General features: G+C 35.1%; 2 protein-coding genes across 2 annotated transcripts in view; both read right to left on the bottom strand.

Moving 5' to 3' along the window:
• LOC142348258 (calcium load-activated calcium channel-like) overlaps positions 1 to 19,648 on the bottom strand; it is a 520,926-nt gene that overhangs the window by 63,827 nt on the left and 437,451 nt on the right. The gene's annotated exons all lie outside the window — the stretch shown is intronic.
• On the bottom strand, positions 9,266 to 14,992 carry LOC142348797 (uncharacterized). Its single transcript, XM_075400299.1, has 4 exons — positions 14,672 to 14,992; positions 14,078 to 14,368; positions 12,701 to 12,875; positions 9,266 to 9,943 (listed from the first exon to the last, which is right to left on the bottom strand). The coding sequence occupies exons 1-4, from the start codon at positions 14,797 to 14,799 to the stop codon at positions 9,803 to 9,805; spliced, it is 735 nt and encodes a 244-aa protein (XP_075256414.1). The 5' UTR covers positions 14,800 to 14,992; the 3' UTR covers positions 9,266 to 9,802.

Genomic DNA, 19,648 nt, shown 5'->3' with positions numbered 1-19,648 from the left:
AAACTCTGAAACTTTTTGAAAACACCTAGTATAAAAGTCACAAAACGCAACAGCTACTGAAGGAAACAATTACATCAATTAATTTTTCCTCAATGACCACCGTCATTATTGAGATTAAGTGAAAAGAAAGCATTAAGTAAAACGAATACTAACAAAACTAAAAAAATCGCTAAGACTTTTTTTAATAAAAAGGAACAAGCGTATAAGTCACAAAAAGCAATAGCTATGAACTGATAAAACTTTCTTTAATCGAGGCGTTTTTTGCAACCAATGAAACCTGTCGATAATGAAATTAAGCGTTAAGATGACAAAGTTGAAAAGAAAAACACGCAAAACCCAAAAAATTCGATAATTATCAATGAAAACAATTAGTGTCAAAGTCATAGAAAGCACTAGCTTTGAACAACATAGCCGGCAGATTGCCGGAATAGCTGTGAAAGAACAGACCTGCGGGCCATATAATAGAGATAGAAACAGCCACAGATCTAAATTGAAAAAAAATTGACGCCACTCAAAAAAACTAGGCCAAAAAACATTCAGCGATAAATTAATAAAGCTTGTTAAAATTCATTCCACAGAAGCCTCTTATTATGTACCTTTACTGCACATATGAGTTCCTTTGACCTTAAACATTCAAATTAAACTTAAGTTTTAAAGTGCAAAAGTCATTTTATTGAGTGAGGTAAGTCACGTATGATCAAAATCTAATCACGCAAATAACCTAAAAACTTTTGCTGAAGCGAGTGATAAATGACGTCACGCGCGCAAATGCCGTTAGTGAGAGGAAGAAGTCATTCAGAAAATTTGACTTTTTCAGCTTTGCTGTGTGAACAAATGTAAAACGAAAAGAGCGTCAGACGACGAAACAAAAAAAAACCAAGAGCACCGCAATATAGCTACGCTCAGCTTACAGCTTCGCAGCTATAAAAAACAATTAAATCGATAAACTCAATTTCTGCTAGCAGCATCAGAGACCTGTCCCAATGAGACTAAATAATAAGACATCAAAAAATACAATAAAACTCACAGAACTCAAAAACTCACTCAAAATTTTTGAGAAAAAGTAGTGTCAGAGCCATGGAAAACACAAGCTATTATCTGAAACCATTAAAAAGTTCTTTTGATGCCTTATAAGCAACCAATTAGACCTGTAATTTATCATACTATGTGATAAGACAACAGATAATCCTAAAAAAGGGGGCTAAATGTAAAATTCAATAATATTTTATGACAACAAATAGTGGCAAAGTCATAAAAAGTTTTAGCTGCCCTTAAATGAATTCAAGCAAAAGCGAATAGGCACAATTACCACAACACATATTTACCGAATTAAAAGCACCGAGGGAGAGGAAACTCTGAAAACAGAAGTCAAATTGACGCAACACCAATTTTTCGCCACTTTTAAAGGTATTTTGAAAACGTCACACATCAAACCTGCTCGATTCTTCTTTGAATTGTAAAAAACCACGATGTCCCCAATAATAGCTGCTATCGCTCCGCGGCAATTATTATCCTTTAATTAACGCAACTGCTCTTATTAGTGTTATTCATATTAGTCTACTGAAAACAAACCGCTTGGAATATCAGCATGTGAACACAAGTTTTCGTTTGCATAAAGAAGATTATTTTAGAAAATCAGTTTCTCGCTCTCTCAGAAACTCCCTATGAAGCAAAAATGACTCTCTTTTCACATTAGTTCGACAGTATAACCACAACGTTCATTCAGAATTTTTTTTTGTTTCAATTGGTTTCCACCAACAATATGGATTAAAAAGCAATGTTTTCAATGTCAATTGCAAATAAAATCTAATAAGAAAACAAAATTTTGAGTCGAATTGAATGGGTCACATTTCTTGTCAATTTTTCCTGAAACAAGCGAGTAACATCCTAATATAGCAATGATAAAGTTTTTGTTGTAGCAAATTTTAGGTATACAATAGCGTAGATAATGCAAACTATGTTATGATAGGAAAGCAGACAACGCAAAAGAAACGTGCGGCAAGAAACATTTGTGAGAGCGTAAGTGCAAACATCAGAGAAGATTTCGAGACTCAAGTTCTTAATCTCAGCTCTTCAATTTTTTTTTTCAATTAATCAATTTGATTATAAGTTTGCTCTACAAGGATTTTTGCTTTTCGTTAAAAAAAACCCGAATTATTTACAATGTTTCAATTGGCTCGATAGGTGCAGGCCAGAACTTAATGTCCGTCGGGCTTTAACTGTCTGTACCGTTTTTGAGGACGAAGTCAAAACGTGTCAGAAGAAATATTGGTCAAGCAAAACAGGCTAAATTACTAACTACAACCTACGTTTGAGAGCAATTAAGAAACATAAACCGACAAATATCGGAAGAATTGCTCTTGAACGACAGGCGAGGCTATTTAATTCATGGTCTTTTTATAGATCAAATTTTCTTTATGGGTGCATAAAACCTCGACCCCACCGGGACCCAAACCACTGAACTCCCGATCCATGGCCACACGCACTAACCACTGCGCTGCGAGTCACTTAATTTTTCTGTGCTGCAAACGATTTTATTAGCAACAAGCTTTGCTTCGGAGCACTAAAGATCACTCAAAAATGATGAACAAAAGCGTGAAAAAGTCACTTGCGAAGTCAAAGAATGTTCTGGAAGAAAAGCCCAAAATTGTCAAGCGAAAAAATTGAACAAAAGAAGACACACGTTTACAATAATTGCTATGAACTGCTTTCAAGAGCAATTAAAAAGAAAACCGATCAAACAGCTTCATAACATATACTCTTAACTTCTTGAAGACAAATCAGTGTTCCTTCATATCACAAATGAGTCAAAGTTGGATTGTTCACATCATATTAGGAAATCAAATCTCATTTCAGAAAAAACGCAGACATAAAGCGAAGATCGACCCAGAGGAAATGCAGAGGATATTTTTTATTAATAGCATTTTTTAACAAAAGCCATAGATTGCATATGGCAGCCGAACTAGGCATAAGCCATTGACAAAAATTGCGATAGCTGACGACATAGATACAATTCATTCACTTCGAAATACACAGATTCTTCGAAAAGTGCAAAAAAATGGAGGAGCGGCACTAACGGAAAAGTTCCAAAATCTTATGAAACTCTACGCTTGACGAGTTGATTCTAGTTACGTTGTTCACAACGAACCCTTGTCAACAACGTAACAGGAATCAACTCGTCAAGCGTAGAATTTCAAAAGATTTTGGAACTTTTCCGTTAGTACCGCTGCCCTCTCACCCTTTAGTTGGTGCATATTATTTTCAACCCCAAACACACGTACACAAAATTTTACATAAGATATTACTATGTAAGGGCACGCCCTCTGAAACTGGGGGGTGCATAACTTAATTGGAGGCATGAATTGAAAAGTTCCAAGATTTTTTGAATTTCACTTTTTCCGAGGAGTAACGGAGGATTAAATCTTCCATTGCTTTGTACGCAGTTTTTTTTCGTAAATTTTGCTTCAGTTTTAATTAATTTTTCTGCTAAAAATTTAATAAAATTGTTATAAAATTGTTAATAACATTAGTCTCATTGGTCTTACATTTAAAGAAAAGAAAGAGTCGATGAACTGTCTGAACAAACTGTCTCCGCTTAAATTTTGGTAAATTTTCCAAATTTTACCATTTTCCCTTTTCATGAAAAATGGCATCAAATATGCTCAATTGACCAAATTTATCCAGTTTGATCGGTAGCGGAGACATAAACAATTCTTTGCTGAATCGAACTTAGGGCCTAGTAAAGCTCTTTGAGAGCTGCTCATAGATGTAATGATTCAAACTGGCAAAATGACAAATAGCTCAAACTGGGTGTTATATAAATTAGAAAAAGCACAAAAACCCCTATACGTACAAACATCGTTAATTCATGTGATGAAAACCATTCTGGCCAAGACAGTTTGAAATAAAACTTAAGAATTTCGCTCTTAACCGAAAATGTTTCACACCTACTTAAAATATTACAAGAACAAATCCTTTTATTTTCTCTCTCTCTCTCTCTCTCTCTCTCGCGCGCGCGCTCTCTCTTTCTGCTTTTACCTTTTGTTCGGCAGATCGATCTAAACAGTTGTTTTCACAAGGTGCATTGATTTTTACATCCTGTTTCACAACCATTTGATCGATCGAGAAAACAGATTACAATAATTCCTCTTCAAAACGTAAAAAAATGGCATGCAAATTCAAGAGTCCACTTTCTCCAAATCTTATCTGAACCTTCAGTCTGATTTAATTTTTACGTTGATGATATGCAGTCAAAACCGAGTGTTAACAAAAAGATAGAAAAAAATGAGATATCTATAAACCATAAACCTTCATAGTGCGTGAATATCGCATGCTGCACTCGCAGTCATTTAACAGGGACAAAACAATTTATTGCAAACTTTGCCAGCAGAACAAATAACTACAAAGTGCATAACCAAAAAGTTAAATGAAAACTTGAGAAAAATAAGAAAAACAAAACAGATGTGACTACCACCTGAATTGCCCTCGATCGAAACGACAAGCAAAGGGTTGGCTCGTTTGTAGATAATTTAAGGATAGGGAGTCTGGCGTAACCGTCTACTAGAAAACGTTCATGCAAAAATTCTGCATTAAAAAGACACCGACAAACACTTGCAATAATTGCTTTGAATTTTGTTTGAGAACAATCAACAATTCAGTTTTGCGTAATATCATTCATAAATCAAAGTTGGATTGTTCGCATCATGTCAAACTTTATCAAAAATACAAGCAAAGTTGGAGTACCTCTACGCAAGCAAGGACACAATCTTTTTATTAAACCATTTCGCAATATAATAAGCTATAAAATTAGAAATGTAACCAAAATATGTAACCAAAAATCATTTCAATACAAACTTGGAGAAGAAATCCGAATAGCCAAAATAATTCTGTAGAAAAATGACAAACTCCCTGAGTGACGATACAATTGGTCACGTTGTACCTGATCAAACATGTCCAAAAACACTGCAATGAAACAGACCAGTTCCGTTTATCAAATTTATGAACTGGTGAAAATATCAAATAGTACAAAAACTCGAAGCAATCAAACCAACGCTTCGACGGACAAAGAGGGATATCAGATACATTTCACAAAAAAATTGAACCAAATGAGGGCAAAGAAAAAACAAAAGAAACAAATCTGTTAAAAAAAATTGAAAAGGATCATAAATGTTAAAAACTGCTTAGCAATTTTTCTAACCAACTCCTTATCTTTTAGCTCATCGACAAATACCTATGTACAGCAAAATAGACAACATTACTGCGGCCAAAAGCTATAAAATTACTGTTCACCTTTGAAATCAGTTTACCACATACAATAGCTAAATTTTGACGCCAGTTTTTTAACTCAATTAAAAGTAATTGAGATACCAAATAGCCTGCAAACAAAGGCCATACAACATTCTGTCAGCCATTTAGCAGCATCACATCAAATTATACCAATCCTCCCAAACAGCACACTCTGTTACCCAGGATTCACGAAATAAGAAATACAAAGTCATTTAAAGAACATTTGGGACAATTAAACTCAAATCAGTATTGCGTAATGTCATGCAAAACTCAAAGTTGGATTGTTCACATCACTTTCTGAAATCAAAAATCTGCTTCTAATGCAAAACCTAGTTACATGAGAACAACCAGCAAAACTAACAATCAGTCAGTTTCGAAATAGCACAATTACATTCCTAGCAAAAACGAACCATTGGTTCTCAGAAATGAGAAGTTTTGAACAAGAGCAACAAAATTAAGCCGCTGCAAGGACATCAGAAATGGCAAACACAACTTGGTTGATCCAAATAAAGTTTTCACTCACAAAAAATGCCCTTTATGCGGAAATAGAATTTATGCATTCTGATATCAGCATCTCTCATACAGATCGGACGGGACAACTTTTCCTCACAATCCAAAAAACTATGCAGATTTTGGCGAAATTTCAAAAATTTCAAGATGCACTCCAAGCGGTGATGACTGATTCGCGCATAGTGAACAAATCTGAGCAGTGTAACTTAGGAAACATAGTGAACACCACTGAAAATAGAGGCAACAAATCTATGAAAATAATTGAAACGGCTGAAAGATGTTAAAGAGTTCTTAGTAAACATTTTAACCAAATCCCTACCTTTTTAGCTCATCGACACATACCTATGTACAGCAAAATTGATAACATTACTGCGACGATAAGACAAATATTTGCTGTTCAACATTGAGAATCAGTTTACCACGAACAATACCTAAATTTTGACGGCAGTTTTTTAACTCTTGCGAGTTCAATTTGGAACGTAAATTTTTCAAACGTAAGGACAAAATGATTAAGATACAAAATAGCATGTAAACTGGTGACATACAACATGCTGTACCCACTGCAATTTAGCAGGATTACAGCAACATAATCCAAACCTCCCACGTAGCACACTTGGTTACCCAGATGAAACTTGAGACATTTGAAGTCAAGTCAACATTGCGTAATATCAAGAATATCTCAAAGTTGGATTGTTCACATCGCATTCAGAAATCTAAAATCTGCTTCTATTGCAAAAACTACATACGAGCATAACCAGCAATACTAACGATCAGTCCGTTTCAAGATGACGGGCATTCGTTGCAAAAACGGACTATTTGTTCTAAGTCTTGAACAAGAGCAACAAAATTAACCGGCTGCAAGTAAATGAAAATAGCAAGAGACTTTGTTAATCCAAACGAATTCAAAAAGAATTAGCCCTTGATGTGGAACTAGAACTTATGTAATTTGATATCAGCATCTGTGAAACCAATCGGAAGGAACAAATCTTCCTCAGAAATTTTCCTCACATGCTGTACCCCCAGCCCTATAGCAGCATCATAGCAACTCATTCCAAACCGCCCAAGCAGCACACTTGATTACCCAGAGTTCAGAACATAAGAAACAGTATTTGAGACCGTTAAAGAAATCACTATGGCGTAATGTCATGCATAACTCAAAGTTGAATTGTTCACATCACTCACAGAAATCAAAAATCAGCTTCTAATGCAAAACCTAGTTACGTGAGCATAGCTAGCAGTACTAAAAATCAGTGAGTTTCGAAACAAAAAACTAACCATTTGTTCTCAGAAATCAGAACTCTCGAACAAGTACAACAAAGTTAAGCGGCTGCAAGGGCATCAAAAATCGCAAACACAACTTATTTAATAGAACTAATGTTTCCATTCACAAATAATTAGCCCTTTATGTGCAAATAGAATTATGCAATTTGATAAGAGCATCTCTGAAACCCATCGGAAATTAAGAAACTTTTCCACACAATAAGAAAAATTTGCAGATTTGGGTAAAATTTATTATAAGATTTTAGGTTTCCTTTCGCAAACGGTGATAATTTATTTTTGCATAGTTATCACAGCTGATCAGTATGACTAAAAGAACATAATTACCGCATCTGAAACTAAAAGAAAACAAATATATTAAAAAAAATTGAAAAGGCTGAACAAAGTTTAAATGCTTAGCACATTTTCTAACCAAAACCCTAATTTTAGCTCATTGGCACGTACCTATTTTGCAGTAGCAAATTTTCTGACCAAATTCCTAATTTTAGCTCATCGGCACTTTAATCATCGGCTTTGTTACCAACATCACTGCGACCATAAACTAAAAAACTCCTCTTCAAGTTTGAAATCAGTTTACCATAAAGTATAGCTAAATTTTGACGCCAGTTTTGACTCTGGCGAGCTCAATTCGGAACCGAAAAACTGCAAAGTAACAAAGCAATTGAGACACAAAATAGCTTGTACACAGAGCATACAAAAAATCTGTATCCCCAGCCAATAAGCAGCATCACAGCAACTTGTTCCGATCCTCCCAATTACCAAACTCTGTTATTTACAGGTCAAGAAATAAGAAAATTAAAGTCATTTAAAGGAAATTTGGGACATTTAAACTCAAATCAGTGTTGCGTAATGTCATGCATAACTCAAAGTTGGATTGTTCACATCACTTTCAGAAATCAAAAATCTGCTCCTAAGGCAAAACCTAGTTACGTGAGCATAAACAGCAACTCTAACAATCAGAACAATCAGGAGTTTCAAAATAGAACAAGGCAGAAACGAACCAATTGTTCTCAGAAATCAGAAATCCCGAACACGAGCAACAAAAATGAGCGGTTGCAAGGACATCAAAAATCGCAAACGCAACTTGGTTAACCTAACTAAAGTTTTCATTAACAAAAAATTAGCTCTTGTGAATTTATATATTTTGATGTCAGCATCTCTGAAATCCATCGTACAGAAAAATTTTCCTCACAATTAGCAGATTATGACAAATTATGGCGATTTGAGTAAAGTTTCAAAAATTTTATCATGGAAATGATTTGGGACTTTCACAATGTAACTCGTTTCATATCCCCCACATTATACGACCATAATTTTAATTCCTTCTTGCCTCGAACAAAGAAATTCAGGAACATTGTTTAATGCAAAAAACGTCATCAGGTCACCAATAAGGGGTTCCCTCCACATTGACTAGGGGCCCTGAGATATTTGACAGTAGATCAAACCATTACCTTTTACGAAAGCACCGCAGAAATTGTTGCTTGCGTTTTCCTTGTTTGTAAAAGAAATAAGAAGAGCTACAAGGCTCTGAAAAGGTATCAAAAAACTTTTCAACTAGATGGACAAACTTTTGTATGAACTGGTCTTAAGTTGATACATTTTCGAATATGGATTTTTTGCAGTCTGTTATGAGACATTGTATTCACTATAATAAAGAACTCGATGAATAATTGTTTTGCATAATGGCTTTTTTAGCATCAAAAGGTGGGCGTCTAGCTTTTTTAGCATCAAAAGGTAGGCAAATTGCAACTTTCGAACTGAAACACTACTAAAAGCGATTGTGTTTTCTTTCTCTGCCGTCACCAGTTGCATAACGATATATCCACAACGTGCGTGAAAACAATCACCAGCACAAACCAGATTTATAATAAACAAAAAATTGGAACCTTTTTGACAACTTCTCAACATTTGTGTCTTAAAAAATAATTCCTTTGGTGAAGCACGCTTGAAGACAACTTGAAGTTAAACAACTAGAAGGATACATTTGGCATAGTTTTTCAAACCTCTCCAAGACAAATAAGCGATTCGTCATTTCATGCGTCAACATTCACATCATATTAGGAAATCAAATCTCAGAAAAACTGCAAAGACATGAAGCCAAGATAGGCCCATGAAATACAGAGGCCATTTTTATATTAATAGCACAAATGAGGAGCTATTGACATGAAAAACGTCAGGGCTGAAAACAAAATTTAGTTAATTAATTTAATTAACACTAAGAAGGAGATAGCTCTTGGGAAGAGATATGTTGAGAATCCGACAAGTTAATCTACCAAAAAAATTAATGTTCAATTCAAAAATTCTCAAAATAAATATTAAAGCAGTTTATGCAATATGATCACCACTCAACTCTATAAATCGATCGATAAAGAAGTATTCATTGTTACTCTCCATAGCACCTTCTCAAATAAAATTACAACAGTTATAGAACCGGACAGTTATACTGTGGTTTTTCAGAACTATGTTCACACCAGGTAAAGGAAACTGAAATTGTTCCTGAGAGATAAAGAGGAAAATCAGATAAAGACAGAAAACAACTGAGACGTTGTTTCCTTCGAACTGAATCGATCGAATTTCTAACAGTTGCCATATTCAGATACAAATGAATTGTTTGCTATAAATCATTAAAACGCAAAAAGCACATTACTTTGTACACACATGCTTCCTTAATTTGTTTGACCATTAATTTTATCCAAAAAGATTGACTGATAGGAGAGGAAAGGCTGTGTTATCTCGAATGAAGACTTTGAAATTTGTAGAATCGGATTCCGACAGGTGTTGTGATCCTGAGAGTGCAACGTGTTAGCTTGTCTGCTATGTCTCTGTTGAAACTTGATTGATATCCCTTTGACCGTGCCACTAATCCACCCTGAAACCAAAAAGGAGGCTCGGTAAATGTTCTGACCACGCTTATCCACTATTTTGGCTGAATTGTCTACCAAATGATGAAGAGATAGAAAACTTTCAAAAAATCTCACAGATTGATCAGAAATAATTGATGTAAGAATTTAAAAATTTGCTTCCACCTCAAATCACTAAGAAAAGTAAATGAGGCCACATTAGTGTCCCGATGAGACCTAGCGTTATTAAGACAACGAGACAACACAAACAAAAAAACAAATAGCAGCAACAAACATTCACATCCAAAATTCAATGTCTTTCTTTCAAAAAAAAATACATAATAGCAAAGTCAAAATAGCGTCAAGTAAAACCTAAAGGAAACAAATTGGTTTGTTATTCACCAGAAAAAAACATGGAAGCAGTCCCTGATGACGCTCAGTAACAAGTAAACAAAAATGAACAAAAACTACAAAGTTTAAAAACACGTTTGTTTTTTTGAAAACATAATTTCAAATAATCAAAACCATAAGATATCAATTGAAATATTTATATAAGTTTATGCTCATTTATACGTCAATATGACGACATTGTGGCCTGTAATTATCCGGAATATGGCGTACGTCCGCAAAAACAAACAAATTCGGACGAGAAAAACAAAAATTCCACAAAATTTAGCAAGAAAACTGTGTCGAAGCGGGTAAAACCATAATACATTCTGTACAACTTAAAACATAACAAAAAATCAGTGTTAAAACAAGACATGGTTAAAAAACAATCATGCTTTTCAACAATTGATTTCCAAGACATAAAAGCTGTCAACTGAAATCATTAAATTAGGTAACAAGTAGAGAAAAAGTACAGAAAAATCAGATATAAAAACCACGTCTATATAATTTTTTCTAACACATTTGATTTTGAACTAATGAAAAACTTGAGCTATCAACTAAAAACAGTAAACAGGTTCCTTTGCTAATCAATAGAAGCCTCTAATACGTGCAATTAACCTGAAACATTCTTACAACCACAAAAATTAACAATTAAAGACAACAATTTCCAAAAAAAAACTAAAGTTAATGTGATAAGACAAGAAAACGAATCTCAAAGTCGAAACCTACAAAAATCAAAATTTTTGTGGAAACTCATAGTATCAAAGCAGAAAAACCATTATTCAAAATGTAAAACCAAAAAAATAAATTTTAATACATTAGAGAGACGATGCGACCTGTCTTCAATAGCCTGAAGCTACGAGTTGAACAAAAAGAGAAAAATTCACATATAAGCCAACTTTTATTTGGAAAAAAATGTATTTTAAAAGGTGAAAACGGCCATAGGCTTTTGACGAGAAAATTAGATAGGTTTCCTTGAAACTTCATTGGAAGCCAATTGGACCAACAAGTACACTTTGATTTGAATTGTTTTTTCCGTAATTCACGTACAAAAAATCGACTGCTATTGCCGTTCGGCCATTAGTAACACGTACTTGTTCCGACTAATATGAATACTGACTGAATAAGTATCGAGTTAGGTTAGCAAACCGGCAAAATTTTAATTCAAGAACACTAACAACGGATGCAAAAATAAAACTAGCCTTCTCCGGAGGTAAAGAAGATTGTGTAAGCAGTTCTTAGGTGTGTTAGTCCGGTAAATTAAAACAAAGTGGACTAAAAAGCTTATTTTGTGCCGTTTTTGATGAAAAAAGGCTAAATTAAAAGAAAAATTAGCAACAACTTCAGCCAAAAATCCTCTTCACTGTATAGAGGTAAAACCAACATTTTTTTTTTACAAATCTTAGCATAATTTTGGCAAAAAATTGCGTAAAAATAAGGAAAATGTCAACAACAACAGCGAAAATTAATCAAATGTTTAGAAAATTTCGATAACTCCGTGGAAAAAAACAAAATTCAAAAAAATCTTTTTAGTTATGGATCCAACGCTGGACGCGCCTTCTACTGATACTACTCACAACTCTATACCATGAATATATCGATCGGCCATAATTGACTGAACAAAACATAACCGACTAAATGTCGGAAGAATTGCTCTCGAACGACTAGTGGGAGCTCTAATCAATTGCAGCTTGCTTCAGTCGGGCGGGGGATCCTATATGAGACTAAGAAGTTCAATAGTGGGCTTTAAATAGCCACATTAGAGGCTAAGATATACCACTATTTAGATTTAAAGTAAAATGGAACCAGTTTCGGCGCACTTTTCATTTGATTTTTAGTATTAAATTGCCGCCAATTTACTTCAGCTGCTCGAAATTGTGATTGAGAGAGAATTTTAGATCACGCGAAACGCAAGAAGTCAAGGGCGTAAAAGTCAATCGAAAAGTCAAAACGGTCAAGCGAAAATTTTGCATAAAAAAGACACGTTTACAATAATTGCTTCTCTACAAGAGCAATCAAAAAACCCATTTGAGTATATAGTTCTTACCCCCACTGAAGTGGGTCGGGAAAAATTACGTCAGTGATTAAAAATAATTGCTGAAACACTTGCGGTACACTTTAGGTCTTCAGAAAATTCAACTAACTACTGTCTGCTGTCGGCATTGCTGCTACAAAACGATTTTAAATCTTGGCTCAAATCCACAGCTTAATCAAATTCAGCTTGGAGCAAACGGTAAGCTTATTTCTATTTAAAAAAGAACGAGAAATTTGATTTTCCTTTTTCAAGAGCAAGTCAGCCATGAAAACAATAGCATTAACATCCTGAAATCTGCTTAATTGCCATAAAAGAAAGAAGCAAACTGATTGCTACACTGAGAAAGAGAAACTGTATTATTAACCTGAGTATTGAACATAGATTGCGGAGGGGCAGCGAACACCCGCACTTGTCTTTGTAGGAAGTTGATTTTGTCAAGTTCCAAACTGAATTTAGAATCCACTGCCACTTTTGAAGGAGATTTGAAATACGGAGGAATTTTTACCTCATGTACACCCTCACAGCACCACGCCCACTCACTGAAACAATACAACTATCATTGCGGAGAAAAAGCTACAGACAATATTTCCGACAGAAACACAAGAACCACTATGGTTTATTTACGGTATCAGCGAGGCCTGTGAGATCTGTTCACGTAAGCTTTTAGAATGAGCAACAATCTCCTACTTTTGATCAAACAAACGCTGATGCTTGATTATATATTGTTTTTTTAGCATCGATTTTCAAGAAACTCGGATTTAAATTGATCTGAAATTGATTTAAACTCGGATAAAGATTTAATTTGATATCGGCACCTTCGATATCAAATAGTAAAAAAAGGTTTGTGCTAAGAGTTAGTTGCCTCTTTTTGCGAGAAACTTGGCAAAAATTGGAATGGCAATCTTAGAAAGTTGGATAAACAATGAGGGTAATGTTCAGAGCCTACTCGTTTATGGAAAGACTTGTGGATATATATTTATATTAGAATCTGAAAACAAAAAGTTTACGTTCACTTAAGCATGTGTTTGTGATGTGTTTTCTACAGTAAGTTCACCTAGAATCAATAATTTATGGTACTCAAAACAGCGGAACTAGATCAACATTTGAACATTTTAAACCAATCTTTACACGAATGTTTAAGTACGTGTTTTTCCACTGACTCTTCTTACTCCGTTTCATATCTGCGGCTGGAAAATCAAGTTTTTCGGAGGCCAAATAATGAGGTCAACTTGATGGACCAAGGACTGTTCCTCGAAGAACACACCACACATTCAAAACTTCAACATTTTGTCCTATTTGTGGCGTGAATGCAAGCCTCATTTGAACTGTTTCTGGTGAAACCCTGTCAACTTCAATTTGTCGTAGAGCACATTAAGTTCTTTTGAATCAATCATTCAAGAGATCTAATAGTGCGGACGATACATACTCAATTTTATCGATGTGATCGAGTGATTGCTGTAACGTAAATTAATACGTTTTGTGCGCCATAACGAGATTAAGAAACCAAAATGCAGATAGGCAGTTTCGTCCAAATATGAATTAGTTCGAACTAAAAAATAACCTCCAGTCTTAATATAACCATTTATAGCTGATAGTTTTCATTTTCACAATAGTAAATATAAATTGTGATGGCTAGTCCAACCTCAATAAAAACAATCATTGGTTTGTTCACGCATGCCCATGAATGCAAAATTAAGTTCACTTAGTTGAGAAAATAGTTCGCCAGTTTTAGAGAACTTACCACTGTAAAAATGGCAAGTTGAGTGTCTTCTGAGGAGCTACTTTAGGCAAGACATCTTCAGGTAAGTTTAGCACAATATAAGGATCTGCTGATGTCATTGCGTCTAGAGACTGAACAGGTTGATAATATCCTATCACACCCCAATGATCAGAGCGGACTGATTGGTTTCCGCTACTGATAATAGTCCTGGACTGTGTTCTGGGTTCCCCAGGAGTATCCATCATCTCATAAGGCGATGCACTTCTGGATCTGGATGTCCTCGGCATTAGGTTTTGCAAATTTGGGTATCCTTTAGATTTTGAAATCACGATTAGGATCAACTTTTGATAGGCGACATCTGCAAGTTCTTTTTAACAGTGATGAGGCAAAAATGCTTTACTCACAATGATGTGTTTTCTACTGAAAAAACTCCCTGGGATTCGACAAACGTTTATATACGGAGTTCATCTTAGAGCTGGTTGAAGTATTTCGAATTGCACGAACAATTATGATGATGCTAAGGAAAAATCAAGAATATTTTTTGGGGAGGGGCAAGTTTTTTACATTTCAAAATAAAATAATTACGGGTTCGTGATTGATGTCAAAATCTTTCCTGCCATTGATTCCTCGTAACTGGGAGGAGCCGATGGCGTTGGGGGTGCTTGAGGGTTGAAAGAGTCTCCATGAGAGACAATTGGGATATTTGAGGGCGGCTGCATTTGACTGTCATTTTTGTTATCCATTTCTAGAGTTTTCCACTGGATATATAAGGGCTATTGGAGTTATTAGGGCGTATAATTGTAGTTGAACATTTCGCACTCTAATTCTTTACAATCATCGTTAACTGCACGTTTTGTAGTGCCACTAATTTTCATTATCTTCTGAAAACGGTACCAAATGAAAATCAGTACCGAATCATGTTTTAAAGTATTTCAAATGGTTATAACTCTCACAAAGAAGGTATTCTGATAATCAACTAACAATAAAAGCAAACTTAATTAACAAAGGTAGGAAGAATTGCTCTCAAACTAGTGACCGGGGAACAATTTTATTGTAGCCAGTTTCAGCCACGTGAGAGGCAGTAGGTTTACTAAATTGCTTCAATTATATAGGCGACTGAGATGAAAGTGAAAAATAATATTTTGGTTTTCATTTGAATTTTGACAGTAAATGCCCCCGATTGAGTTCAGCTGTTAAAATTGTGAATGAGAGCAATTTAGATCACGTAAAAATCAATAGTCAGGGTTGATGCTGACAAAAATATTTCAAGCTCTGAGCAAAAACCTAACCGAGTAACAACGGAAGAATTGCTCTCGAACGACTAGTGGGAGCTCCAACCTACTCCCAGTAGGGGGTTGGCTAACTAAAATCACGATGGTGGCTTCAAATGACGTCATAAGGAATTATATACCTCTATAGTCACTAATTAAATTTGAGGTGAAAAAAATTACACCAATATCGGCGCACTTTCCATTTGACTGTTAGTTGTGATCTGCCACCACTTGAGTTCAGCTGCTTAAAATTGTGAATAAGAGGTTTTCAAACCACGCAAAACGAAAAAATCACGGGCGCAGAGGTCACTCGAAAAAACAAATCGGTAGAGCGACAATTTTGCATAGAAAACATAGCCAGTAGAATACCGCAAACGACTCGAAGAGTCGCGCAACAAAAACTCTTTCAATTAACCCTAACTATTTCAGAAATATCAAAGAAATACAAAAATTGCAATACAAAGTTGGAAACAACCAATTTTTAGTGAATGTGGGTCGGTGGGAGGGGGGCCAAGGTAAGTGGAGGGGGATGCAGATGCGGGGTAGGTTTGGGTGATAGGTGTAGGTGGGGGATATCGGTAGTGGTGGTAGGGCTAGGTGGGGGTGGGGGTAGCTCACATACGTAGGAGGGACTTAAATGGAATCAAAAAATTTCGAAGCGACCTTTTCACCTTGAACATTACTAACAGTTCCAAAATACTAAATAGTACAAATTAAGCTACTGTTAAAATCCAATGTTCGAAAACAGATATCAACGATCTAAAACAGGAGTCAATGCTAGAAAAGAAAAGTCAAATGTTCAAGTCAAGAAAAAATTTAAAACTTGCGTTAGCTAAAAAACAGTCGGTAGGATACTGGAGAAGAATCGAGAGTCGTGCAGTATAATTACAAATAACTTCATCTTAAATGAGAAACATCAAAGAAAAGAAATAAAGACAAATACAAAAGCCTACTGAACTGTAGACATGTCTTAAAAAGCGAACAGCTTCTAGTTTAGGGGTCTGGGTAGGCGGGGTGGGGTAGGTAGATGGAAGGGATAGTTCTATTGGGGGAAGGGGTGAGGTTGGTAGTTTAGTGGGAGTGGTTAGGTGGGGAGGGGGTAGGTGGAAGGATAAGGTGAGTGGGGGTAGGTAGCTGCGGAGGGCGCAGGTTAGGTGGGGACGGACAGGTAAATGCTGTCTGTAGTTTGAATAATGAGAGGAGACTGTTATTGGAAGAAAACTTCTCATAATTACCTTTTCACCTTGAGTATTACCAGTAGTTCCTAATTTCTATGTATTAGTACATAAGCTTCTGTTAAAGTCGCCGTTCTAAAACAGAAGTCGATGTTCAAAAATGAAAGTCAAAATTTTAAGTGATGAACAAACATTCGTCAGAGAAAACCTGAAAAATCTTAATACTCTTCGAGTCATAAAAAGACCAACACATTTACAATTATCGCTTCAAACTTCGTTCAAGAGCGGTTAAAATTAAAATTATTAAAAACTACGCAAGGATCTCCCAACGTTTCAAGGCATTTTCCTTAATGCTGAATCACAAATTCCAATATGAAAGAAACAATATGCAAGAGAGAAAACAATGTGGAATCGATGAATAACGATCACATTCAAAAACATCAGGGGTACTTATAACTCATCAACGCTCGTGTAGATCATCTGGTCGTGAGAAAAACGCATATTACTTAGGACAAGCAGGCTTAAAGTTTGTAAATTCGATTTTAAGCCACCAGTAGATTGCCACATAAAAATCTTTTTCATAAAGCTAGCACAGGACGTTTTCTACATAAAAATCTTTTTCATAAAGCTAGCACAGGACGTTTTCTACAGCAAGCTAAAGAAAAGGACAATAAAAAGGTTAAAAATTTCAATTGATTTTTTGTTCTACTGTTTTCTTTCACTATTTGCTTTAAAATGCATTTAATTGCGTGGGTTCATTAACTGTATTCATCTTCACCCAGCTCGAAAAAACAGATCACTCAAGAGAGCGAAAGAACAATAAAAATGGTCAAGCAAAAAAAATTGTCAAGCAGATTGCCAAAAAATAGCCACTGTTGACGCCCTTGACGCATTGGGATTGAAACAGAAAAAGATAGAAACAGAAATAATTTTTTAAGTTTCAAAAAGTGTTCTAACTCGGTGTGCAGTTTCAGTTAAATTCTGAAATAATACTTAGTTCAGCTTCTAAACTGAAAGCTATTAAGTTTAACGCTGATGTCAGCTTGCAAAGGCTTTAATGAACTTTGATAACTTAATGCACTAAAACTAAATGACGGGGCTTTATCGGTTTATCCAATTACTTTAAATTTTGATCATTTGCCTTATTCACTACATTACTTAATTCAATGCGTGAAAGAATTTAACATCCGTTCAGCTGAAACAGTGAGTGAGATAAGTCACGAGTCAAACGTGAAAATCCTGGCTTATATAACACGAAAAACGTGATCAAAAGGTAAAGCGACTTTAAAAAACATATCAAGTCCTGACCTACAATTCAAAAAATTTTCAATGACTAAACAAAAAACTAGACCTGAAAGTGACTATGAATGGATTGGGAAACCATTTAAAAAATCAGAAAAGAAAACAAGGTAAAAATCAATGTCAAAATGCCCCATGTGAACAAAAAACCACTATCGAAGAGGCTAATTTCTGTACGAACGCCATTTTCTCACTCTTACTTTAAAACTCGAGTTGAAAAATCTGGCCGCAAACCCACTCGCTTCTTCCCTCCACTTCCTGTTTTGGCGTGAGCAAAACCACCACTCCAATTTCACTCGAACAGATCTTAAAAACAGCCGGAGTACATAATTGACTATCCTAATTAACATTATGAGCGTCTTAATTGATTATGCAAATTAACATGAAATAAAAACAGGTAAATTAACTAAAAAAAGATAACTGACAGCAAAAATTGATAAAGAATCTGATAAGAAATTTCATTGAGAATTGAGGGCTCCAAACATCTACCTCAAAAAACTTTCAGCACGGTTATTTTTTATTCAATTAACGACCACAGACTCCCAGAAAAGCGACAAAAAAGTTTATTTGGAGAAAACCAAGGAAAGACAATGTAGAAAAAATATGAACAAAATTATCCACAACATGCTAATTCCCATAAATTATTTGGCAAAAATTTTTTACTGCTTCTGCTGAGGTACTTACCCAAACAATACCTAGCAAAAACTTAATAAATAACAAAGGCCAAGAACGAAAAAACGATCACGAAAAAATTTAGGAATTTGTACTATTTATTTCAGTCAAAAGTGTCCTCTTTGAACTTCAATAACACCTTTTAGGAGCAAAACTTAAAAAAGCTCCAAATTTAAAATTGAACAAGAAAAACTAGCCAGAAGCGTAAACTGAGCAAAAACATTAAAAAGTTGAAAAAATTCGGCCAAAATTTGCTTTAAATCACTCAATTATTTTAAAAGACATTGAAATTAATAACAATTGGATCGAAAGCCAGCCGAAACCACTAAAACAGCAAATTTAAACCACAGAACTCCCCAAATGCTATAAAAGTTTGAAGAAAACAAAAACTGCTAAAAAGGAGTAAAACATGGCAAAACTGTGAAAATAGCTAAAAATTGAAACTAAAACATCATTTTTTGATTCAGATGGTCAAACAATTTTTCAAACGCACTATCAATAGTTTGGATAAACGATGCAAACATCTTTGATAGATAAAAATGGAGTTTTAACTGAAAAACTGCTTTGAACATGCCGCACGTAATCAAAAAAATTGCTCGCTTTACGAAAATTTTTTCACACCTACTTTTGTCGCTCTCTCAAAAATATAGCATGATCAGAAAACCACTCTCTCTTCTTTCAGCTCTTCAGCAATTTGACAAACATTTTGTTTTCACGCAATTCACTTCCTGTTTCAAATACACTCGAACAAAATTATCGATCAAATCAGCGCCCCAGTACAATTCAAATTCATTGAATTGTAAAAAAAAGGAGAGCACCTAATAGGCGTTGAGAGGCTGACGGCGGATATTAATGACATACGACAAAAAATTGCTTCAAACTTCGTTCGTGAGAAATTAGAAATCTACGCTCATAGAGCTTGCCAATAACGCCACAATCAACCATTTTTCATAGAATTTGGCCAAAATTGTTCAAGAAGGTTGATCTGAAATTCAGCGCAACGAAGCCATGATACCTCAATTCAAAACCGATTGCTGGGCGTAGCTTAAGCTTAATTGAGAGAGGGGGTGGAACCGCGCGGTGGGGGATGTGAGTTAGGAGGGGGATTGATTTTGGGGTCACTGTAAAGACTTTACACTATGAATTGATGTCTCCTTCTCTTTGACAGTTTCCGA

The sequence above is a fragment of the Convolutriloba macropyga genome, chromosome 10 (genome assembly GCF_964194025.1).
Source record: "Convolutriloba macropyga chromosome 10, txConMacr16.3, whole genome shotgun sequence".
NCBI classification, from domain to species: Eukaryota; Metazoa; Xenacoelomorpha; order Acoela; family Convolutidae; genus Convolutriloba; species Convolutriloba macropyga.
Note: the sequence above shows the minus strand (reverse complement) of the source record. Positions and strands in the feature narration are given on the sequence as shown.